The 25,452-nt window shown below is 48.0% G+C and overlaps 1 protein-coding gene across 1 annotated transcript; it reads left to right on the top strand.

Annotated features, from left to right (window-relative positions):
- The first annotated feature begins 4,861 nt into the window (after positions 1-4,861).
- LOC125522291 (arginine decarboxylase 1) lies at positions 4,862-7,903 on the top strand. Its single transcript, XM_048687364.1, has one exon. The coding sequence runs from the start codon at positions 5,470-5,472 to the stop codon at positions 7,609-7,611; it is 2,142 nt and encodes a 713-aa protein (XP_048543321.1). The 5' UTR covers positions 4,862-5,469; the 3' UTR covers positions 7,612-7,903.
- The last annotated feature ends 17,549 nt before the right edge of the window (positions 7,904-25,452 follow it).

The raw sequence follows: 25,452 nt of genomic DNA, 5'->3' as shown, positions 1-25,452 counted from the left end.
GTCGTGGGAGAGAGAGGAGGGGGGTGGGTCCCGGCAGCAGCCACGCGGCGTCTCGACGCGGTCCTGCCGCGGGCGGATCTGGTTGGATTCCTTCCTCCCGTCATGGACGACGCATGCAGGGCCGCAGGGGTCATGTCACTTTCGTTGGATTCGTGGTGCGGAGCGCACAAGCCGTTGCGGGCATGCGGAAAAGCAGACGGCGCAAGGCGCCGCCCGGCGGGTCTCTTCTCTCTATCTTTTCGCCTCGCGCCGCTCGAATCTCGCCGTTTGCTTGCTCGCACGGGTCCTCTTTGCTACGCTCACTACTGCACTGCAGTACTATCGACCTCAATCCCTAGTCGAACGGATGGTGGGTGTTCGATCAGTCACGCACACTTTTTTTGTTCTTCTTTTCTGTCATGACCATCAACACACTTCTTGTTTTGTTTTTTTCGGATATAGACATACTTTTCTTTTGCAAATAAACATACTTCTTGTTTACAATTACGAAGGCAGTTGGATCACATGTTGTTTTTCCAAAGACAGTTCGATCACAATTTTCTACCTTATGAAAAATAAACTGTTTTTGGGAACCTCATCAAGGAATGGGGAGCTCTCACAATTTCCGCATACACAAGAACAGAGTTGAATCGGCTTATAATGGAAAATCAAACACAAAAACATTTGGAAATAACAAAGCCCGACCCAGATGGCTGGCTAGTATACCTCATAACCAGCTCAAATATGGGGCGGATATGTGGTGGCCCGGATGCCACAGGGCACGTTGGACCTGGCTGATGAGGAATGTTGCAAGGAAAACAAAAAATAATCTATGAAAAACTCAAGATCAATTATACGGAGATGCTAGCAATGAGAGGGGAAGTGTCTACATACCCTTATAAACCAAAAGCGCCAACAATCTAAAGATCGTGGTTGGTGTAGTCGTACTTCCTTCACGATCCAATTCAATCCAGCGTCTAACGGATGACACCTCCGAGATATGCACATGTACGGCTCGGTGACGTCTCCATCATCTTGATCCAGCAAAAGAGGGTGGAGAGCTAGATGGGATCTAGATCAGCACGACGGCGTTGTTGGAAAACGTAGTAGAAAACAAAAGAAATTCACGCCTATGCACATCCAAAATCAATATGAAGATGCATAATGTGTTGGGATCACGATCGTTACCGTCACCGAGTTGCAGCGAAAGAAGGCCGTATCAGTGTAGATCGTATTTGGAGTACCTCGAACCGTTGATGAACGATCCCGCAAACCGCCCACAAACAGTCACTCGAACCGAAGACCAAAATCACGGGCTCTCTACTTGGTTGTAAGCGTGCAACCTTCACGATCCATTAGCGCTTCACCGTCCAAAGCTAATCATCGTCAGAGAAATTGAGGAAGGAGATTAGAACCACATTGGGCTTCTAACACTTCGACCTTTGTGGCCCAAGTTACCTTCCACCTCTTGGCCTTTTTAAGGCTCGTTGGTATTAAATCTTTATCTAACAATAAAGCACAGATTGCTTCTGCCTATTCCGTCTTTAAAAGTGTCTAAAAGTTGATAATATTCAAGTGAAGAAAAATGATTCGTTTTTCATTCAAAATCGCCACTAGGTTTCGCTCATATATGCTGATACACTTAAATAACGCGAACACATGAGTAGCTCAAAGGCTAAGGTCGCACATTTCAACACGGTGGACCAGGGTGCGATTCTTGGTTTAACCCATTTTTATTGCATTTTCTCTCTCTAGCACGCGGCAATGGGCTGGCCCATGTGCGTGTTGCCGCCCCCTATTTTCTATTTCGTTTTATTTGCTCTTTACTTTATCATTTCTATTTTTGCTTTTTTTTCTTTAAATTAATTTAGGATTTTCAAAAGAACCAAATTTTGATAAGTTGCGAGTTTTTTAAATGTATTGAGAAATTATAAAATGTTTATAAATTCAAAAAACTTTTGGGTAATCGTAAAATGTTCACAATTTCAAAAAATTCTTCGCATATTTATAAAAACATAACGATTTCAAATAAATGTTCATTATTTTTAAAAATGTTCCGGTATTCAAATAGTATTTAAGAGTTTGAAAAAATGTCCATAAAATTTTAGAAAATGTTCACAAAAGTTAGCACTGATTTGTAAATAATGAATAAAATGAACCGCCTCTTATGTAGTGGTTTTATTAGGGATCTGTAGAGGTTGTTTTATGATTTTATTTAGTCCCGCGCGTCAGGTAGAAAGAAAGGTTTTCGTGTTTTGTATAGCGCTGAGCCCGAAACGCTTTTGGATTCTCTCGAAACTATTTTGATTATTAATGAAACAATTTCAGAAATATATTCTCATCACTCTCGTCCGAATAACACTCAGCAAATCGTGATTGCCTTAAGCTTGTGACCCCGTAGGTTCGGTAACTCATAGACATGAACGAAACCGTTCGTTCAATGATCGACAATAGAATTGTGAACGTTCAGATCGATCCCTATGAGTAAAGAATGATATTCGAGCGAACTTTTGGTTATCATGTGATGTTTCCTTTGCTTCCCGATACTTCACAAAAACCGGTATGCATCGGTATCCTCTTGAATCATCACCGTGCTCACTATACCGAAATCCTCGTTATTGGTTTTATTCTTCTTTCTCATTATTGTGTTCTGGCATCCCCGTGACATAGTCACCTGTGTTTGGCCACACAATGATGGATGCCGTCACACTGAGAGGGACCTAAGAATATCTATCCATCGTCGAAGGAGCAAATCCCACTCTCGAGTTATCTAGCCCCTTGTTAAACTTTCTGATGAACCTGTAAGTTTTCGTTATCATCACCGTGTTACATGTGACTCACACTCTTCTCGATAGCCTAGATGTTTGGATTAGCCAGATCCTACAGCACCGCACTCTTCTCGATACACTAGGAGGCAAGGATCCAAACTACGACAGCGAGCAGGGCCAGAAGTCGGAAAGCAACGCGAGGCCCACGCGGGTCAGAAGAAGCCCGAAGTGGCTTCCATGTCATGAATAGGCCTATTAGGCCTTATTATTCCTTTATAGCTAGCATAGCTCTTTGGAGGAGAGGATTGGAGGAACGAATGTTTTGCTTTGGCTGGATGTAAGCGACTTGGTGTGAGGGTGGTTGGGAGGACATCGAGTAGATTCCGCCATGATCGGACCTTGATAGCTCAAGTTGATCAACACTAGAACGACGTCGGGTGCGAGTGTGAACCCTCCGGCGGGTGTAACGAAGGGCTTGGACGCGGCAAATTCTATCTACAATGTCCTTGTCCTCCTCTAGTATTCTCTTCTCCGCCTTCTCGTTGGCGATTGTCTCCGCCTTGTTCTAGTGGTGGAGCTACACATCAAAGTTGAGCGGGTAGGTACAAAGGGAGACCAATATTTTTCTTCCATAACACATAGCTCCGCCAGTGGCAGGGGACCTCGACGTACTTCACGGACCCATCCTCCAAGGCGTGGGCAGATGTTGGAGTGTACATTGGTGGCTACGATAGAGGTGGACGTCGGCGGGGCAAACTTGGAGCAAGTTCGGAGGAGGCTGACGATGCGGGCAGGCGAAAGGAAGGACGAGTGCGGAAGAGAGTGCGGTCCATTTGACCATGTTTGCCCAATCGCCAACCGATGATAGAATGTCTTTCCTTGTGTAATGGCCGCTCCCATAACATTCGCCTTGCCCTGCTGTGGTGAATTATGGGCATGGTGTTTGAAGGTGCATTTTTTTTCTGCTTTTTTCGGCAGCTTGTTCTGTCTGTAAGCAATTTTTCTACACTGTATGTATATGTACCACTTGTGAGCATACATCGCTATGAACCCTATCCCCGGCGCGCAAAAATCCACCGAAAAATCGCAGCGCACCAACCAAGTGGAAATCCTCGTCTTTCTGCGTGCGAGCAATGCCATTTCTCTTTCTCCCCCCGCAGTTCAAAGCCCCTTATCCCCTGACCCCCCGTGCGCCATGCCCCATGCCTTCTTTTCCGCCTCCTCCCGTTGAAACCCCCCGCCGCGAAGGGGGGGCCGAAGTGGAAAAAGCCGAGCGAACAAACGAACGGAGGGCGTGCGCTAGGTCAAACGAGTGGCAGCGCGAGGAAAACCCACACGATCCGCCTGTGCGGTTCACACGCACTGACTGACTGACCCCGGCGCGGCCTGCCCTTGACCCGGCCCCGCCCGCCGGTTCTGGTGCGCATATGCGATCTGCGAGCCGCGGCGACGGCCCACGCCCCTGCCCCTGCTACAGTGCTACTACCGGCCTCACGTGACCCGGCGGATCCCGGGGCCGCTCGCCAATGAGCCGCATACAAAGCCTGGCACAGGTCCGATCTGGGGCTTCCCCGGCCGTCCGATCCCCCGACGGACGGCGCAGAACGAGGAGGGATCAAAGAACGTGAGCGGGTCCGGCTGGTCGAGCGGGGATGCATTCAACCACCACCGCTCGCAGGTCAGGTCAAGCCGACGGGTGGATCCAAGGGCATGGGTCGCAATTAACGGGCCCCGTCCACGACCCCAACCACCGCTACTCCCAGCGCCGTCAGGCCGGAGCAGCCACGAGGCGCGGCAGGAGCCTTCCGTACCCCCACTGACGCGCGGGGCCCGCGGGAGGGCGGGCGGGGTCAAACCGCACCTACCCCGCTCGTCCACTGCTCGCCAGCAAGCCAGCCGAGGCTCAACGGAAGCGGCAAGTTTTTCATCTCACGCTGCGCCACCAACACTAGGATGGATGACCGGGGGAGGCTTCTCTCTTTCTCTTCTTTCTCTCAAAAAAAAGAAAAGGATGACCGGGGGAGGCTCTCCCGGCCCGGATGGGCCCCACGGGCCTTGCGGGCCTCCTATAAAGCCGGCGCCACGCACAGCCGCAAAAACATCCACCGCCAGCAACGCTCGCTCCTTCTCCCATCTGCGCATCCATCTCCACCGCACCACCAATCGATCCACCCCCCTCCGCCTAGCGAGCGAGCAAGCGCGAGCAAACCCTAGCGCCGCCGCCGAAGCCGCCGCGGTTTCTCCAGCCCCGACTGAACGCCGGCGTGGGGAGCCCAGCCTCCACAACCGGCGACGCGACCCTCCCCGCCGCGCGCCCCCCGCCCGCCTGCAACTTTTGCGGGGGTAGCCGGGGCTCCGGCCTCGGCGGCTTTCTAAGCCCCCTTCCTTACAACAGGATCCAAAATCCCGTCCTAGATTTCTTCTACCTCCCCTTCCAGAACTTCCTCTTTTGGCATCAGTGATCGTCGGAATCTCAACACCCGCCAGTAGATTTCGATCCTCATTATTACTGACTTTTTGCCGTAATTTTCTTCTTCGCTGTTCGTCGATCGATCTACAGCTTTTTCGCCACACACAATTCTTTTCTTCTTCATCGGATTCTGATTTTTCGCAGAAGCAAATAGCAGAGAAATTCCTGACTACAGCACAAAGAAACAAAAAAGATTTCTGACTTTTTTCCCCAGCGGATTAGCTTTCTCCGGTTGTTAATTTCCGTGACGAGATGCCTGCGCTCGCCGTGGACGCCGCGGCCCCCGTGGCCCACCCCTTCGCCGCGTCCTGCGACGCGTCGCCGCGCTTCGTCGCCGCGCCGCTGATGCTGGGCCCCGCCGCCGTCGTCTCCGCGGCCGCCGCCGAGAAGCCCGAGGTGGCCGCCTGGTCGGCCGACCTCTCGTCGGCGCTCTACAACGTGGACGGCTGGGGCGCGCCCTACTTCTTCGTCAACGACGACGGCGACGTCGCGGTGCGCCCGCACGGCGCCGCCACACTGCCCGGCCAGGAGATCGACCTCGCCAAGGTGGTCGCCCGGGCCGCCGGCGCGCGCGCCGGCGGCGGGCTCGGCCTCGCGCTGCCGCTGCTCGTGCGCTTCCCCGACGTGCTCCGCCACCGCGTCGAGACCCTCAACGCCGCCTTCGGCTACGCCGTGCGCTCCACGGGCTACGCCGGGCGGTACCAGGGCGTCTACCCCGTCAAGTGCAACCAGGACCGGTACGTGGTGGAGGACATCGTCGAGTTCGGCGCGCCCTTCGGGTTCGGCCTCGAGGCCGGCTCCAAGCCCGAGCTGCTGCTCACCATGAGCTGCCTCGTCGCCCGCGGCAGCCCCGACGCCCTGCTCATCTGCAACGGCTACAAGGACCTCGAGTACGTCTCGCTCGCGCTCATCGCCCGCACCATGGGCCTCAACACCGTCATCGTGCTCGAGCAGGAGGAGGAGCTCGACATTGTCGTCGAGGCCAGCCGCCGCCTCAACATCCGCCCGGTGGTCGGCATGCGCGCAAAGCTGCGCACCAAGCATGCCGGCCACTTCGGCGCCACCTCCGGCGAGAAGGGCAAGTTCGGCCTCAACGCCGCGCAGATTCTCTCCGTGGTGGCCAAGCTCAAGGCCCTCGCCATGCTCGACTGCCTCCAGCTCCTGCACTTCCACATTGGCTCCCAGATCCCCACCACGGCTCTGCTCGCCGACGGCGTCGGCGAGGCCGCGCAGATCTACTGCGAGCTCGCCCGCCTCGGCGCGGCCATGCGCGTCATTGACGTCGGCGGCGGCCTCGGCATCGACTACGACGGGACGCACTCGGCGCAGACCGACATGTCGGTGGCGTACAGCCTGGAGGAGTACGCGGCGGCCGTGGTCGCCGCCGTCGGCCGCGTCTGCGACCGCAAGGGCGTGCAGCACCCTGTCATCTGCAGCGAGAGCGGCCGCGCGCTGGTGTCGCACCACTCGGTCCTCATCTTCGAGGCCTTCTCCGCGACGGCGCCGGCTTCCAACATGATGGACCCGGCGACCGCCTACCTGCTCGACGAGCTCACCGAGGACTGCCGCAGCGACTACCGCAACCTCATGGCCTCGGCCGTGCGCGGCGACTTCGACACCTGCGGCCTGTACGCGGACCAGCTGAAGCGGCGCTGCGCCGAGCAGTTCAAGGAGGGTGTCCTCGGGCTGGAGCACCTCGCCGCCGTGGACGGGCTGTGCGAGATCGTCGCCCGCGGCATGGGCGCGGCGGAGGGGCCGCGCAGGTACCACATCAACCTGTCGGTGTTCACCTCGCTGCCGGACATGTGGGCCATCGAGCAGCTCTTCCCCATCATCCCCATCCAGCGGCTCCAGGAGCGGCCCGCCGTGGACGGCGTGCTCTCGGACCTGACCTGCGACAGCGACGGCAAGGTGGACCAGTTCATCGGCGGCAGGAGCAGCCTCCCTCTGCACGAGCTCCCGACCCACGGCACCCGCGGCTACTACCTGGGCATGTTCCTGGGCGGCGCCTACCAGGAGGCGCTGGGCGGCCTGCACAACCTGTTCGGCGGGCCGAGCGTGGTGCGCGTCTCCCAGAGCGACGGGCCGCACTGCTTCGCCGTGACGCGCGCCGCGCCGGGCCCGTCCTGCGCCGACGTGCTCCGCGCCATGCAGCACGAGCCGGAGGTGATGTTCGAGGTGCTCAAGCAGAGGACCGCCGACGACGGCGCCACCGCCGCGGCCCTCGCCAGGGCGTTCGGGTCAATGCCGTACCTGTCGTTCGACGCCGAGGAGGCCTCGGCCATGAGCGGCGCGGAGTCGAGCGGCATGAGCAGCGACTCGGAGGGGTCGGCGGCGGGCGCCGCCGAGGATGATGACGAGGAGTGGGAGTTCATGCGCGGGCTCACCGTGTGACCACGGCGAGCTTATACTCTCCTGTATCTGTCGCCGGTCCAACCGGCCGGCGATGTTTACTTTACCAGCCAGCAAGCGGCAGCTGCTGCCGGTGTTGTATCGTGTTACTCATGGTCGTAGCGAGGTCGTCGGGCGTCTCGTCGCCGTTTAGTTTCGCCGGAGTTTGTTTTGGCGCCATCTTTTTATTTCCCATGCGTCGGTCCACTGTTTCTTTCACCCTTTTCTTCTTGGAATAAATAACAAAAGGAAACTAGCAGTACTATGTTTCTTTCGAATACAATTGTTTACCCCAGCTCTTCGTTTCTTCGTGACAATGCTCGGTGGATTCGTGGATGTGGTCTCAATCTCCTCGATCTCCATCCCTGTCGACTGTAATTTTGTTTCTCCAAGTTCAGACCTGGAAATGCACAGCAGAGAAGTTCCAAAAGGAAATTGGCCCTGCTTTCTGTGCGATTCTTTCTAATCGCTCTATCGTCCTCGTGGCTGCTTTCGAATCTCTGCATCAACCACTCATCTGGAAACCTCGAGCGGTGCAGCCATTTTGTCCCACCCTGCATGCACTTTCGGGAAAAAGTTGGCCGCTTTGTGATAATATTCTGCGTCGTCCCCACGAGGATGCTCGGCAAGGGCAACACGACGCAGAGGCTCTTAGAGGCCATCTTCTAGATTGGATTCCTGCTCTGCTCGCGTACGGGGAAGGAGAAGAAGAGGCGGCAAAGAAACGACGACGGCCACACCACATCCCTCCCCAGCAGGCAGCAGGCCACAAGAGAAGATGCTTCAGTCCAGTCTAGCCAGCCAGTGCGGCGCAGCCACATGTCGCCCTTCCTTCGCGGCCGTTGCGTCCGGGATCGGTGAGCGGACCCAAGATGTCCGGATCTAGTCCATCAAACGCTCCGACGCTTACGAGTTTTCTTGGATTTGGTGTCAAGTCCCGCGACCCGGCGATGCATGAACCGGAGAAAACTAGCAGCTCATGTGGATGTCACTCTGTCAGGCTGGTGGGTACGTACGTACGTAGAGACGTAGAGTATATTCCAAGGAGCTTTGCACATGTATTCTGTGGACAGCCGCGAGCATTTTGGATTTGGATTCCGGGGTACGTGGACCGGGCGGGCGAGCGGCAGCCAAGTTTTGATGTGCCAAGTAGTTTTCTGTGCCCCGCGGCAACAGGATTCTTCTTCAGGCTCGGCGACGCCGGGCCGGACACCTGTGCTCTGCATCTTGCCGCCCCCCTTTCAATAATTCACGAGGAGCCGGAGGATTCCTTTTTCTGATCATCGTGTAGCATTTCAACCAACATGGTTGGATGCCAAAGACAAGGAGCAGTGGCATCTCGGTGTTTCTCTCGTTCTCAGTTATCTGATTGTTGTTATTGTTCAGATGCGATCCTGAGGCTGGTGGCACTCTTGAAGATAACATTGAGAGGGGCCGTTGATTCCAATTGATTGTGTAGCCACTTAGCCTAGCCTGTGATCTGACCACATTCGCAGGGGTTGCTGTCCAGTTTCAACGTGCCACTGTATAATTTTTAACAGAAATGGAGGTCCACACAAACACAAATGTTTGATTGCAGGAACGGCATGGCAGCTGATCCTATGGTCCGTAAAGTAGAACCTCTGAATCTCCCACTAACCACTGGTCGCATATGATTTATGCTCCTATTGGACAACCCCCTGGTATAGTGTTCTGAATCCGAATCCAATCATCGCTTACGGTGACGCCATCTCGGCCGTCCCTGCAGCGATCGGACGGCCTGCAGCGGCGCCGGCACTAGCATGTGGCGTGTGTTCCCTCCCCCACCCGTGAAGCATTCAGATCCAGTTCCAAGATGATTGGCACGCCATGTGCAATTGTTTCTCTTTTTGTGTGCGAAAAAGGGCCTGTCTTGTTGTTGATCCATGGCGTTTGCAGATCCAATAACAAACTCTTTCAAGACCCTCCCAAATCGGTAGGAGCCGTCCATATTTTATGATCCACTGGCTAGTACTAGCATTAACTCTTTCAAGGTATGATCATCCTAACCATTCTGCAGGGTCATTTCGGAATTTTACTTCTACAAACTAGGAAAGAAATTAAAGTGCCATGAAATACTTTCTCCGTTTCTTTATCTAAGGTGTATTTGTTTTTTTTTTTGACAAAATTCTAGAATGTAAGGTGCATTTCTTCTAATTCCTTGCAATTCTGTTTATATCCCTTCAGAATAAAAGAAAGTATATCTCTCCTGATTACATGTATCTCTCCTTGTAGAAAAAAATATGAAAGAATCTCTCTTCCAATTGCGTGGATCTCTTTCTTTCCTAGTCTAATTGATTTACTTGCGGCTTACAAACAAATAGTCTAAGGATATTTTCGTCCTAAACTCTTTGTAATTCCGTGCCTTGATTACCGTGCCAAAAATAATGCACCTTACATAAAGGAACGGAGGGAGTATGAAAAGAAGGAAAACTATAAGAATATTAGTGTTTTTTAGGGAATATAAGAATATTAGTTAGAGTTATCTCTATCTTCTACTATTAAAGGTGAGTTGGTTCCCTCATCTCCCCTCCTTCCTCTTTTGCCCTTCCCACAACCCCCTCCCTCAATTTTTTTGTACTCTCAACTGATGCCTCACAGAACTAAAATCAACATAAATAGAGTAACTTGGAATAATCTAAACCAAATTGATATTTTCCCAAAATCACATACTGCATTAACTCATTCAAACCTTTCCAAAATCACAACTAAATAGAAGCATTCCTTTCTTTCCCCGACAAATACCCAAATCAAATTAAATCTTACGAAATCTCAAGTAAATCAAAACTTTCCTTGCATTCCCAACCCATACTCACATCAAATTAAATCTTATCAAAACATATAATATGGTGGGTGTAAAGCATAAATCAGATATAATTAGTGTTGACTCACTAGAATATGTATGCAACCATTCCAAGTTTGCAACACACGTGCAATTATCTAGTACTAATCAATATTGAAGTAAATACTTTCCAATTTAAGTTTCAACACAAGGGAGTGACTCGTGGTATTTTGTTTCTGTGTTAACACACACATTTTAAAGAATAAATAGTGCCAATTATTAATTACCCAAGAGAAAAGGCATGAGGTTTTCAGAACACATGGAGAATATTATGTGTTTTATGTAGGTAAAATTATAATGATTCTTAATCGCATAAGTACTTTAGACATACTATATTTTCTGTCATTTGTTTCATACACTTTTTTGCGAAAAGACCCAAATCTATTATAAAGATTCACCATAAGTACAAAGCACCCCAAATATAGGAAATCTTGATATGAATATTTAAATACATTAACATAATCCATATTAAATGTAAATCAGATGAGATTGTCCTGCCAACACAGATGGATGTGACAAGAACAAAAAATAGACAAACATAAAGGGATTATTGGCTTTGCAAGTTTTTGGAGTATTCCATAGGATTGTGATCCTCATTTTTTTTCCTAGTTATTATAACATTCATTTTATAGCAATGGAGGTACTAGATCTCTTAGGATAATTTCCATTTGACATAATTCGTGAGGATTGTTAGCAATCGGTGAGACCTCAATACTAGTTTTTGTAGAAAAACATAAAGAACTTAGAGACCAGCATGCTAGAATTTTAAAACATGAAAAATTGAAGTGGATGGAAAGACATGAAGATAAAAAAAATTATAGACGGAGACAACAATACTAGGTATTATCAGACTAAAGTAATGGGAGGAGAAGGAAAAATAGGATTACATACTTAGAACTATAGGAATGTGTGATGGAGGGCGAGGCTCACTTGATGGCTTACATTAATGGATTTTATATAAAACTATTTGGACAACCTAATTGTTATAATATTGCTCTTCAAACTCAAGATATACCTTAAATACGCTAGGAGGTAGGTGGATGAGAAATTGGTATAACCTTTTTCTAGGAAAGAAATTCATGGTGTAGTTTCCCAAATGGAGATAAATAAAAGTTCTGGTCCTGATGGGTTCCCTTTAGATTTCTATCAGGAGTTTTAAGTTTTGGTTAAATGGGGTTTGCAAGGACTTCTTGATTTTTTTAAATCATGGTGGGTGAGATATTGCTAGGTTCATTTATGGGATAATTACTCTTGTTCCCAAGACTAGTGATGCTAAATAAATTCAGAAGCTCAGGCCTATTTGTATTCTGAATGTTAGCATCAAAATCATTTCTATGGTTCTCGTGAACAGATTAAGTAAAATTGTTTCCCATGTTATTTCCTCTACCCAGACTGCTTTCGTTAAAGGCACAGACACATCATGGAAGGAGTGGTTTTATTACATGAAACTTTAAATTATTTTCATTTTAAGAAACATAGTGCTCTATTTATCCAAGGTTGACTTTAAGAAATTTAAGATAAATTTAAGTGGCCCTTTGTTATTCAAATGCTTAAAATGAAATGACTCCCTAGACTGGGTCATGCTTACTGTGAGAGGGGATAATGTGGGGGTTAGGGTAAATGAGAGGATTGGTCCTTACTTTAAAACTCACAAAGGCCTAAAACATGGTGATGCTTTATCACCTCTGCTCTTTGATTTGGTTGCAGATGGTATAACTATTATTATTGAGAAAGCCAACATTAATGGTTTTGTATAAGGAGTTCTAAATGAAATTTTAACTAATGGAGTGAATATTCTTCAGTATGCCGATGATACCATCCATTTGCTTCAAGATGATGTCGAAAGCGCTAAGAATCACAAACTCATCTTTAGTGCTTTTGGGAAAATGTCTGGACTTACTATTAATTTTCATAAGAGTGAGTTGTTTCTTTTTGGGGAGGCTAAGAATAAAGTTGAGGTTTCTCATGCGATTTTTACTTGTTAGGTGGCATATTTGCCAATGAAATATCTGTATGTGCTTGTTTCAGCTAAAACGAGAAGGAACAAACATTCAAAAGGTGTGGAGGATAAAATTGAAAAAATATATATGAGGATGTTGGCAAGGCAAACTGTTGGGCTCTATTGATGGAAAAATCACTTTGGTTCAAGTTTTACTTACCAACATGCCTCTTTTTATGACGTATTTTACCCCATCCCCGTGGGAGTTCTTAAGAAAGTTGATTTCTTTAGAGATAGAATGGTATGGAAGGATGATGAGGATAAAAATAAATATCACTTGGTTAAATACAAAACTTGTTGTAAACAAAGAGATCAATTGCGTTTGTGGATTCTTAATTTGGATCTCATGAATAAAATACTATTAGCTAAGTGGTGTTGAAAATTTGAAGCTGAATATGGGCTTTGGAAATCTATGTTTAAAAATGAATATGTCATTGTTGGGTGCATCTCTAGAGCTAAAGGTAGATCCACAATTTTTTTAGCATTTTGAAATTCAAAGATTTATTTTATCAATTCTGCAAGAGAAGTTTGGGAGATGGCCATAATGCTAGTTTTGGGAAGATTGGTGGGTAGATGACGAACCTTTAAAAATTGCTTACCCCAGGCTGTATTTGTTGAGCTTTGACCATAACATTAATGTTGTTGAAGCATTGTAGAAAGGCTGGGGGGGGGGGGGGCTTCAGATTCAGAAGAACTATATACGGGGAGTCTTTAGAGCTCTAGAATAGTTTGAAACTTAGATGTGAAGATGTATAAATGGGATCTGGTAAAGATAAAATAAAATAGATGCTGACAACCGATAGAAATTTTTCTGTCAAATCTTTATATTGGAAACTGACTAAATGTGACTACAATGTTCCTCAAAAGTTCTTATGGAAGATTAAAGTTCCCTCGCTTGTGGCTAAAAAAAGCATTCTCACAGAAGATACTCTCTTAAGAAGAGGAGGGGTTGGTAGTAAAATGTGTATATTTTGTGGTAGAGATGAAATAGTGATCATCTATTCTTCCAATGCCCTCCTCCTAGTTTAGTCTAGAGCCTACTGAAATGTGCTTTTAGCATTAACTTCAGTCCAAATGCACTTGGTGACTGCTTTGGCAACCGGATTAGAAGTTTCGCAAAGAATGACAAAAAGCTAGTGTTGGCTAGAGTTTCAGCTGTTTTCTCGTATGTCTAGAAATGCAGAAATGATGTTATTTTCGAGAACTTCAATGATCCTCATAAAGTTGATTTTCTATTGGACTATTGGATGTCTATTTAGCAGATAAAGTAGGAAAGCAGAGGGGTGCTGCTGCTGGGGCAAAATTGCTCGAACGGGTTGCAAATAATATTTACAGATCGTCGCAAGGCTGGAGACATTGGGTATAGAGGATTTGTGACAAAATCTAAAGATTAAACATTGGGTCTAGAGGAATCATTTCTTCCCCTACGAGAGCTGCGGACTGCCCCTATTTCTGCAATCTTTATCGAGTTTCCTTTTCTGTCTCTACTACAGTAATGCTCCTAGGTTTGCCTATTTGCCTAGCTTAGCTTCTCAACTCTTTTCATGTTGGAGTTTGGTTTGTGACATGATAATCTTCTAGCTTTGGGGGTGGAGACTGCTTCTATGTAAGTAGCTCCTTCTTTTTAATGTTGTCGATCTAGTTGTGTTGTTGTTGTACTTGGATCACTGATCCTTGTAAGACGAACTCAATAGATGTTATGTTTTGGTTGGTGGTTTGTATTGGATCCCGAGCCTTGTTGTTTCTATTATAGAAATTGGACGGGGTGACCCCTCTTTTATAATAGTAAAAAATAGGTGAGACCTCATAGATTTCTTTTTAAAGATTAAACTGGAGTGGAGGTCCTCATCTTTTAGATTTCCCACTCCTTTAATTCATATAATCCGTAAACTGGGTGAGCCCTAAGATCCAATATGTAAAATATGAAAACTCTAAATTCAGAGCAAATTTTAGTTTGAACTAACATGCGTAAGGGCATCTCCAACGCCGACCCTCAAACCTCCCGCAACTGTCCAGACCGCGGAAGCCATCCAACGCGGTCCTGTATCGGCTCGTGGCGCGGCCCGGACGCGATTTCTTCCCAAACCGAAGACAAACATGGGGGGCTTTGCGGAAGTCCGAACTAATCCCTCGCCCGCTTCTAACCACCCTAGCCCACCAAAAACCCCTCACCCAGCCCTCCCGCACTTTCTTTCCAATGCACGCGCCACTTTCATGTCGGCCCAGAGCACGCGAAGGCCGGCATTGATGCCGCAATGTGACCGGAGGGAGAGACGACAGCGCTAACCGATGCGAACTCTCCGGAGTCTCCGTCGTAGTCCACGCCGGCGGTGCTAGGACAAGTCTATGCCGCCACCAACATGGAGTTCGAGGAGCAGATGGAGCTGATGCTCCGTCGCTGCGTCATCCACATCAACGGGCCGGCTCTACCACCGACGATGCTTCTCCTCGTGAAGCTGGAGCCGGCATCCCCTCCAGTCTCTGCGCCGCCGCGCGGTCACGGCATCCAAAATTGGACGCCTCGTGAAGGAAGAGTGGCTCTCGCCGCCGGCCCGACGCTTTGTCAAGGGGAAGTGCCGCTCGTTGCCGCCCCGGCGCGATGTCAAGGAGGAGCGCCCCACGCCGCCGCCTCTACCCAAGGCGTGTGGTCGCATTCTCCACTACCTCGGCAGCTGTTCGTCGTCCCGGAGCGCCATGATGACGCAGGAGTACGCCGGCGGTTCAGGCGCAACGCCGCGGCGCCGGTCCAAGTTCATGAACTCGGACGTCCAACCGCCACACATCATGTCAGACCCGGACTTGGGGTATGCCTGGGTCCTGGACCGCTCAGTCACGACATCAGAGATGGCCAAGCGCTATCTCCGCCGCCTCGACGGGGGAATGGCCATGTACGGCAATGATGGTCCCTCACCGAGATAGACGCCACCAACAACGCCTCCTCCAACGACTGCCGCCCTCTCCTCCAGCCCAAGTCCTCTGTGGCCCCGGCCGCATTGCGCATGACGCAGGAGGAAGCGGAGAGGATCATCTGCAAGCGCCAGGCGGTCGCCGAGAAGCCCTGCCGTGGCACCGCCATCTTCCGCCGCCCGAAGCCCGACAACAACGACGACGACGCCGAATTGGGCGCCGATGACGGAGGAGGAGCCAGCGGCCAGCCTGACATGTCCTACGAGGTCACCGTTAAGTATATGATAGTTCATGGTTTTATTTTTAAGGTTTTTAGTTCACCGGACGAAATATCGTCCGATTTTATGTACAAAATTATCCTTGTTGCAATGAAGTCCGCCATGTTTATATCGCATCCGGTTTGATAGAATTTCGTCTGATTGGTTCGAGTTGTTGTCAAAATGTATACGGCTACGATTGGATGGCGGCCTCCCGCACCGGTGTCCGTGGACTGTGGTCCCCTGATTTCAGATATTTTAAAGCTGTAAGAATCAATTTTGTTGAACTTAAAAGGGGAAAAGGGGGGGCTCCGTGATCCAAAAGTGATTTTTAGGTGTGCGCGTCCATGATTTAAGCCAGTGCATTGCGGGAATCGGAAGCTTTTGTGTCGCCGCATCGGCGCGTGGACCGACCGACTATGTAGTGCTCTGCCGCACCGTGCAAACGTTCCTTTGTTCCACGCATTAGTTGGACGGGGACACGCCTCGTTTAGTCAGAAGAATCGTGTTTAGCCTTGTCGACGGTCATCCTATCCCCGCCGCGCGTCGTCGGCAAAATCGTCTCGCCGAATTTCTCAAAGGGGACTTTGTCGAGCGCTTTTGTCCGTGGAAGCATTAGCTGCACCATTAGGCGGCGCCAAAGGAGGAATAGCATTTTCTGCAGCAGCCAAGTGCGGTGCGGCGACCACGAGCGCTGTCGAGCTTGTTCTTTCTTCTTGTGCCTTCACCGGACCAAGGGAGAAGTATCTCAATCTTCGAAATTAAAGGTGAATGCCATGCTATGTGTGTTGTGTTGGTCACGAATTTGGCAGAGACCATAATCAACCTCCCGTTTTTAGCCTGGACCTATATATGCTTATTATCGGCTCTCTCGATATGTTTTCGCAGTCGTACGTACTGCTAGTTGAGACAAAGAATCTGTTCCACACAAAACAGAAAAATTCAGCCAAGAATATGTGAAAAGCAGTCGATGAAGTGAACCGAGTGTTTCTCCACTTGTGTTGCCGTGGGTTGATCGTCTGCGTTGTGTTGTGCCGATAATGGCTGGACAGACTCGGCAGGCGACCGGCCTGGTCGAGGACATGTTGGCATCGTCCGCTGCACCCACGAACGCAAGTGGCATTCTGTTGCTACTGATCTGTGATCTCATTGGACGGAGATTATACCATAAGCATATTTTCCGAGAGATGAAATGAAGAGCAAGACAACTGAATCGATGCGATTTTGAGTGAAGCGGGGAGCCAGGAATGTCAGAGGAAGGCAGTAGTGATGGCTCAACAAAGAGCTGCAATCCGTAACCCACATTAGCAAAGGGATCACGGAAGCGCCAAGTTTGCCATCCTCGTGTTTTACACGGCCCGTCTTGGAGTTTCAGGAGATTTTTTTAGGAAAAGGGGAAGATAGTGGACTCGGGGCAGCTTCCTGCTGCTGATGTTAAACAATTTCAGGAGTCGTGAGCATGCACGTAGGAAACACACACAGACACAGCGACGTCTCGATCACTAGCGCAGGCAGGACCGGACCGGGTCAGTCTCTAGTTTTCAAATGAGACATGGATGCCGAGGCCGGCGCCGGCGGTTGGAACAGTTTTGTTTTGTGCACAGCAAGTGCGGAGCAATCATGCACCACAGACGGACGGACACAGTGGCTCATTAACAACAGGTTAGCTGTTTTTAATTGTTTTTAGTAGTACGTGCCTGTCAGTGCAGAATCTGGATACCAGCAGCATATTCTACTTCTACAGCGCAATGCATACGCCGGCTTGGCGGGAAAAGTAGAGATCGAGATCGAGATCGAAACCACCAACAGCTGGACCGGTTCGATTCGCCCCGGTCGGACTCGCCTAATCTTATCCGGTTGTTGGGATTTCACAAGAAAAATGCACCGATCGATCATCCGGTTCCGGTCCAATTTGAACGCGCGCGGTGTGCATTGTTTGAATTCAACTTGGAAAAACACACGATGCATGCGTGCGTGCTGGCGGACTCGGTTGTTGGTTGGTCTCCCAACTTTAGGATCTCTGGACACAGAATCGTCCTCAACACAGCTTAATTATTTTCTTCTTGTCTTCATAGTCGCTGGCGAGAGTGAGTGAGACGCAGCAGCGTGTAGTATGTTGTGTTGGACTAGCCACTGCATGCATGCGGCGGCCGCAGCCTGCACGTGCCTAGTGCAGTTGTTGAACTGTTTAATTTGGTCCTTGATACAATTCAGTATTTTGAAAATGAATGATTAGCTAGACAAGACCAGCCAACGATTGTGACTCATCTGCGCCACTGCCGTATTCTAGTCCGCCAACAATGGTTGAATAATTCGGAAGGATTAACAAACGTCCGGAAGAAGCTGCAACTGGCCTGACTCTTTACGTTTTAGTAAGTTTTTCTTAACATGTCGACTGATGCTTTCTTGGAAATTAAGGGTATGGACAGAAACATGTTGATGCTTTCTTGGAACCAGGATGCAAGTTGTGGGTCGTTCTACAAGTGGTCCTGGAAGTGCAACTTGCTGGATCACCAACTTGTTGCTATATATTCACTCTGGAATTGGAACTGCATTTCTCTTTTTAACGACGATGGGATTTCAGGGTCAAATGATGTTGGTACATGGTAAGAGGACCAGTTTTGTCCTGTCAAAATAAATAAATAAGAGGATGAGTTCTGATCCTTCACAGCGCGGGCATCTCCGGGGAAAACCCTAGATCTCCTTGGGATCAAGCGATGACAGCGATTTTGCGTCGTAGTCCCTCTTTAGGGCATCGTTTTGAAGTTTACTCCGGTTGAAGGGACCAGCGACGTCGGTGGCGCACGTCTGGTGGAGCAACTGCCGATGAAAATCGCGCCGACTACGGGCATGGCGGACGATGACGGCGTCTTAGATGCCGTTCCCTTGTCGAGGCATCGTAGTTGCAGTCTGCGTCATCAGGCTCGGGATGCTCCAGGGAAAACCCTAGATATGGGTCTTTCGGATCGGACGATGATGGCGTTTTATCGCTTTCCCTCCTGGGGGCATCGTTTTGGAGCAAGTGATGGCTAGGGAGGTGGTGGGGCGGTACTTCATCTCACACATTGATGACGGCGGAGATCGGCGACATGGCGCTGTGGAGGTTCGGCGTCCGATGCGCGGAGATGGACTCACGCAGGAGGAGGTAGCTGTCTGGCGTCATGGTGACATCGATGGTAGAGTGGCTAGACAAGATAGAAGCCTCAATATGATCTGAAGACGGACCCGTAGAAGATGGCGGCGACGACACACGAGTGCGTCTGATCGGATTGTGCCCCAGACCCGGTATGTGGCTCGGCTGGGGTTCTGGCTTTTGATATTAGGCTTAGGTGAGTGGTTTGGGTAGTGGCCCAGCTAGCATCCCTTCATCATATGGATAGGAGTAGCGGCGTATGTTGCCAAGATGGTGGATTCAGGTATATTGTTTGTAATACTTTGTAAGGTCCTTGAGAATAATCAATAAAGTGGCCGTATGCATCTCCTAGATGCAGAGGCCGGGGGTCATTCTCCTTTTCTAAATAAAAAAAATGTGTCACTGTGTTTGGTAAGATAGAGACAGCAACAATACATACATACTCTTTATCGATCACACATTCAAATGGATAGTGTTGAATGGAAAATTTAAAGGGCGAGATATTTGAATGTGGACTCGCATATAGAACACCATGACCAAACAATCATGACCTATACATAGAAAAATTCTAGCACAACGTGTGTGCAGTGTGCACTCAAGCATGCCTGACTATGTCTTATTCTAGCCGACCCCTTAAAAAAAATAGAGGAGTAAACGGCTGAGTAAACCTTAGAGGAGTATATTTACTTCGCTAAGTTTTGATCGGTTATAGCCGATCCCCTAAATTTAGTGAAGTATATTTACTTCACTAAGTATTGGTCGGTTCTAGCCGATCCGCTAAACGCATGGATGTGTGCTGCTGCTGCGCCGTCGCCACGTACGTGTCTCTGGGAGTTCCCCAACGAACTCTCCACGGGTGATGTGGTCCTCACCGCTGGCAACAACCACAACATCGAGACCATGATGGCCTTGCTGGCCTCGCCCGACACCAACATGTTGCTGCCATGGTCGAGGTACCCGATGTACGAATCCCGCGCCGCGCCGTGCGGCCTCGAGTTCCAGCGTGGAGGTCAGCGGTGGCTCTATGGAGGCAACGGCTGTCATGGTGACACCGGATGGCGCAGCAAGTCCAATCGGCCGCGGCCCATAATCCGGTGATGTCACCGGCGAAGCCCGAGATCTTCACCGTCATCAAGGGGGCTTCACGCCAGTAGCTGGCCGGTCACAAGAAGCCTTTCACACTAAGAAATTTTTCACTCCTCCGATAGGCGGAGGACTAATTTTTTTACATCTCTAACCGGTTTAAGAGATCGGCTAGATGCCGACCAAAATTTAACTCCTTCCTAGCCTTTTAGGAGATCGGGCTCTAACTATGCCATACCTAATTAATCTGATCACAGAACATGCATGATGCATCCAGACATTCTCTAATAAAAGTGCATGTTCCGTTTTCGTTTCATTTGGACAGAGAGGGAAGGACAATAGGGTTAAATTGGGTTTCTTTTTTCCAGTCCATGTGTATTTTTTTTCCCACCAAGAGAAATTTCATTCTCTATTCATGGAAAACAAAGTAACGGACTCCACAAGTATACACACATCCACAGCTGGTACCATACGACTGACTCGCTCTCCTTGTCAACTTCCTGGCGAGCTGTGCCTAGTTTCACCCTCTCATCGTGATGTATGCAATTCGTCTTGAAGCATTCTACATCTGCACCCATGCTTACATAGTTACACCAAACTTCTTAGAATCTTGGTACGTAGTTTCAAATGGACTGGCTAATGTAGTTTAGTAGTATCTGCATGTGTTTCCTCCTGTAATTGGTGAGATTTCCATTGAGTCGTTGACCTCCACCCATACATTGATAAAAATCTCTATCTTTATCTCATCTCTACTACTTAAAAAGAACTAGTAAATGCGCACATGCAATGCACCTAAATATTTAGGCAATATATTAATTGCACGTGAATATTAGGTATGCTATTATTTGTGTGTTAATTATGTGATTAGTGCAATATTTGGTATGATATTAATTGTATGTTAAACACGTTTAACACTCATCATTGAAGCAGTCTAGGTCGTTGGATTGACTTAGTTCAATGGCCGAGATCAGTTGGATCTGCCCCTTTGAAACTTTTTATATTGGTATAGATGGAAGGAGAACAAATAACACATATTATTATTAACTACCAAAGGAGAAAGAGAATATCATATAATATAGGAATACCATGTACTCACATTAATAATATACTCATAGAATGGAAGGAGAAAGAGAATAACACATTATATAGGAATACCATATACTCACATGAGTACTTTAGGAAAATTTTAATTATGCCATTTGTACGACACACACTTATACAAAAAATGTCAATATGAACATTTAAGTACAGAGGGGTAATCCTTATTAGATCCTCCCTCTGTTCCTTTATATAAGGTGCATTAGTTTTTTGATAAAATTGCAGAATGTAAGGTGCATTTCTTCCAACTAGTAATAATGTACGTGCAATGCACGTTTATATTAGGTAGGATATTAGTTGCATGTTATATTAGGTAAGATATATCTGTTGCATGTTGGTATTTGATAAGATATCAATTACTTTTTCGCGGTAATGGTAGGATATTAATTACATGACAGATTTTAAGGGATAGCGTTGAGTCAAAACGTGTTTATAACCAATGGCAGTGGTGGGTAATTAGAGCGTTAAACGTGTTTGGTGCTCAACATTGGAGCGATTTAACCCGCTAGATAACATGATTTGACGATCGAGATGGTTTGGATCTGCCCATTTGGGTCTTTTTATATTGGTATAGATTTCACATAATTCCCTTGTTAACCTTTCAGGAAAAGGAAAGTATACCTATCCCGATTGTCTTATCTCTTTTTGTAGCTAAAGAAGAAAAGTATCTCCCTGTCAATTGCACGTATCTCTTATTTTCTTGGACTAACTGATTTACTTATCACTAACTAACAAACTTTCCAAGGGTAATTTTTTCTTAACTTGCCTATAATTATGTGCCTTGGTCAACATGGCGAAAATAATACACAACGGATGGTTCATCCAACACTGAAGGATGTGGCAACAAGATAGAATAACTATGCATTAAGGTATACTCCATATTCAGAGTGTATTTTATTATTTTGAGAAGGGATTCAGAGTGTATTTTGTTTTGGTTTTTTGCTGAGGGAAGAGTGTATTTTAGTTACCCTCTTATACCTCCTCTGAGCTACTACTAAGAAATAGGAGCGCTTTAAATTGTTCTTGAATTAATCCTGTTTAAGGCATAGGAATTGGAAGCTTTTCTCTCGCCGCATCGCCGCGAGGACCGGTTAATTAGTGCCCAGCCGCACTAGGCAAAAATGTTCTATTGTTCCATGCATCAGTGGAACGGTAATCAGTGACACGTTTTGTCGGAGGAATCGTGTTTAGTCCTGTCGACAATTATCCTATCCCCACCGCGCGTGGTTGTCAATCATCATAATCATATCCTGAAGATCGTTTCGCCGGATTTCTCGAAGTGGGGAGGATATATATATCGTCCTGTCTATCGAGCGCTTTCGGTCGTGGAAATGTTAGGCGACGAGCAAGGAATAACACTTCACACTTTCTCACAAGTCACAAGCCAAGAGCGGCGAGCACGAGCGCTGTCGAAGTTGTTCTTTCACCAAGGGGCTATGATGATATATGCAGGAAATCAGGAGTATCCAATTTCCCAAAGGTCACAAATCTGGCTGAGAGCAGAGCATAACCTCCCATTTTTAGCTTTGGCCTACCTTTATTCTCAGCTCTGTCGATATGTTTTTGACAGCCGTACGTACTGCTAGCTAGTTGAGACAAAGAATCTGTTCCACACAAAACAGAAAAATTTCAGCCAAGAATCTGTGAAAGCAGCTGATGCGTTGCGGTGAACCGGGTGTTTTTCCACTTGTGTTGCGGTGGGTCGATCTCGTCATATCATCTCCGTTGTGTTGTGCCAATATTGGCCGGACAGACCTGCCTGCTCGAGGACATGTTCGCATGAGCCGCATCATCCGGTGCACGCACGCAACTGGCATTCTTCTGTTACTAATGCCTTCGTTGTCGGAGATAAGCATATGTTCCAACATATCAAATGAACAGCAAAACAACTGAATCGATGCGATTTGTAGTCAAACAAAGAGAAACTCAACCTAAAATCTAAAAAGTGGCCGCGCACCAACTAGACGATCCGGGCGGCCGGCTCGCGACCGCACGGTCGCTTGCGATCGGCCTCGGGGGAGCGCCAGGTGTCGCCTGGTCGGTTCGTCCAACCGCGCGGTCGTGGGCGGTTTGTCCTCATCCGGACGAGCATGGACCCACATGTAAGCGGGCGTGGCGTAGATCGTGGGCGGCCGTTTTCGAAACACGAGCCGTTCTCGCTCTTTCTCCCCCTTTCTCTCCTGTTCCTCCCCCCATTCTCCGCTCCTCTCCTCCGCCCTCGCTCCCGCTCCGCGGCGAAATCGCGCCGCGGCTCTCCAAATCTCCGGTGGACCGCGCGGGGATTCGCTGCTGGCCCTCGTCGGCGTTGCAGGTACCCAGTGCATCTCTCCTTTCTCTGTCTCGTCGCCGGGGGTCTAGGTCGTCTCGAGGTCGTCGGCGGCGGAAATGACGGGCTGGGATTCCTAGGGTTTCTGCGGTTTCTGTGGTCAACTTACTTGCACGGTCGTTTTGGTGTAGACGCTTTGCGGGTGGGATGGGTGTGCTTCTGTTCGACTAGTCACAGCGTCATTGGATCTGTAATGGTGGGGATTCGTGGGGGGAATGCGTTTGTTGTTGGTGCAGGTGGTTGTTGGATTTGCGCTCGAGGCAGACGTCCGCGATTGCCCTCTCTATCCTCCCTCTCTCTCTCGTCGTCGGTGGCGAGGTGGTGTCTAGGTCGACGGGTGGCGGATGTGGTGGGCTGCATAGGGGGGAGCCCTTGCTGTGTTTCCGCTGTGTTTTGCTTCGTTTTTGTGCGATAGTGGTGGTGGTGGTTTTTTTCCCACGATTCGTCCTTGATTCGATGTTCATGGCCGCTGCAGGAAGTTTATGAACTGGTTGGCTATGCAATTGCGGTTCTGTGAACTTGTTGTCTCTTAGTTGTGTTCGAGTTTTGCAGAAGTTGCCGTGTAGTTGGTAGACACTTGTGTTCCAGTTGCACAAAATTCTATCCAGTTGGTTGTCCCTATGTTCTGCAGTTGCACCAATTTTTTGCTAGTTGGGTGTCTACATACTGTTCAGTTGCACAAGTTGTCTGCTCAGTTGGCTGCATCACTTTTACTAGTTGGCTGTCCATATGTTCTACACCTGCACTAGTTTGTCCCGCTTAGTTGGTTTGTTGTTTTGCACTAGGTCGACCGTCTATATGTTGTTCATTTGCACAATTAGATGGATGCATCCATATACTAATTGGCTGTATATATATATTGTTTTTGAGTTGCATAAGTTGATCTGCTTTCGTGGTCAAGTTGGTTGTCCATGTAATTTACAATGGACACTAGTTGCCCTGCTTAGTTTGCTTGCTATTTTGTGCTAGGTTGTCTGTCTACGCGTCGTTCAGTTGCACAAGTTGCCTGATGAGTTGGCTACGTCCATGTACTAGTTGGTTCTGTACTTCATTTTGCGCATCTTCTAACTCATTTTGCACATGAGTTGGCTGTTTCCCCCTCTGTTGTGTGGAACTAGGGACTCTTGTTTGTGCAATTTTAGCACCAACGCTTGCCAGTTTTCCAATATAATCTACCCAATCCACCAGCGTTGTGGTGGCTGTGGTGGTTTATGTGTTATTCTCGTGCTTTGTACAACTAGGACCCCTTGATTTGTGCAAATTAGTACCAGTGCTTGCCAATTTTCCATTTTAATTTTTCTCAATGTGCAAGTCTTTTGTTGTGGATGTGGTTGTTTTCATGTGTCTCCCCTCATGTTCAACTAGGGACGCTTTTTTCAGAATAAGTTGTCTCACTGAGCTTGTTGCCTTTACTTAACTTTTTTCTGCCTAGGTATTACTTGTCACAGTTGGCAAGTAATAACTAGGCAGAAAAAAGTTAGTTGGCTTATCTGATGTCCAGTTTGCACAAGGTTTACTGCCCAATTGGCTGCATCATTGTAGTAGTTGGTTGTCCACATCTTCTAACTATGTTTTTTTGCTGTATTTCCTGCCGCAGGGCAAAAATGGTTATAATAGGAGGAGATGCGGATGGCAATGAAGGAGATGTATTTTTTTCACTTTTTTTCTTTTGTTTTTGAGTTGTTTTCAACTTATGCATGTATGCTAATGTCTTTTTTTCATGTTTTCTTTTGGTTGCTTAATCAGCATTCTGGAAGTCAGCCGCTTCGCCGGAACTCGAAGTGTCCTGCTAATCGCCAGCCACGACCTGCGCAGAGTGTTGAGCAGGGAGAGGATGTTGAGGTAAGTGGCATGCTGATGACAAAAGTCCATTTTTTTGTTTTGTTTGGGTCATATAACATTTTTTTTGTTTTTTCCCATGCTCATGTTTTTTATTTTTTTTCTTAGGATGCTGATCAGTTCCGTGTTGTAAAGCGGACTAGACGTGTAGCACTTGGCAAGGGAACTGAGTCATCTTCTAGGGTAAGTAAAATCTCGAATATAAGTGTTTTTCTCGCCTTTTTTAGATAGTGATGAAATTATGCAGCAGTTCGGACCACTATTTTTGTTTATAGTTTGTCAATAACAACCTTTTGTAGTTGACATCTCTAGTCATATTGATTTAAATACAGTTGACATTAG

This window comes from Triticum urartu, chromosome 7 (assembly GCF_003073215.2).
Source record: "Triticum urartu cultivar G1812 chromosome 7, Tu2.1, whole genome shotgun sequence".
Classification (NCBI taxonomy): Eukaryota; Viridiplantae; Streptophyta; class Magnoliopsida; order Poales; family Poaceae; genus Triticum; species Triticum urartu.
Note: the sequence above shows the minus strand (reverse complement) of the source record. Positions and strands in the feature narration are given on the sequence as shown.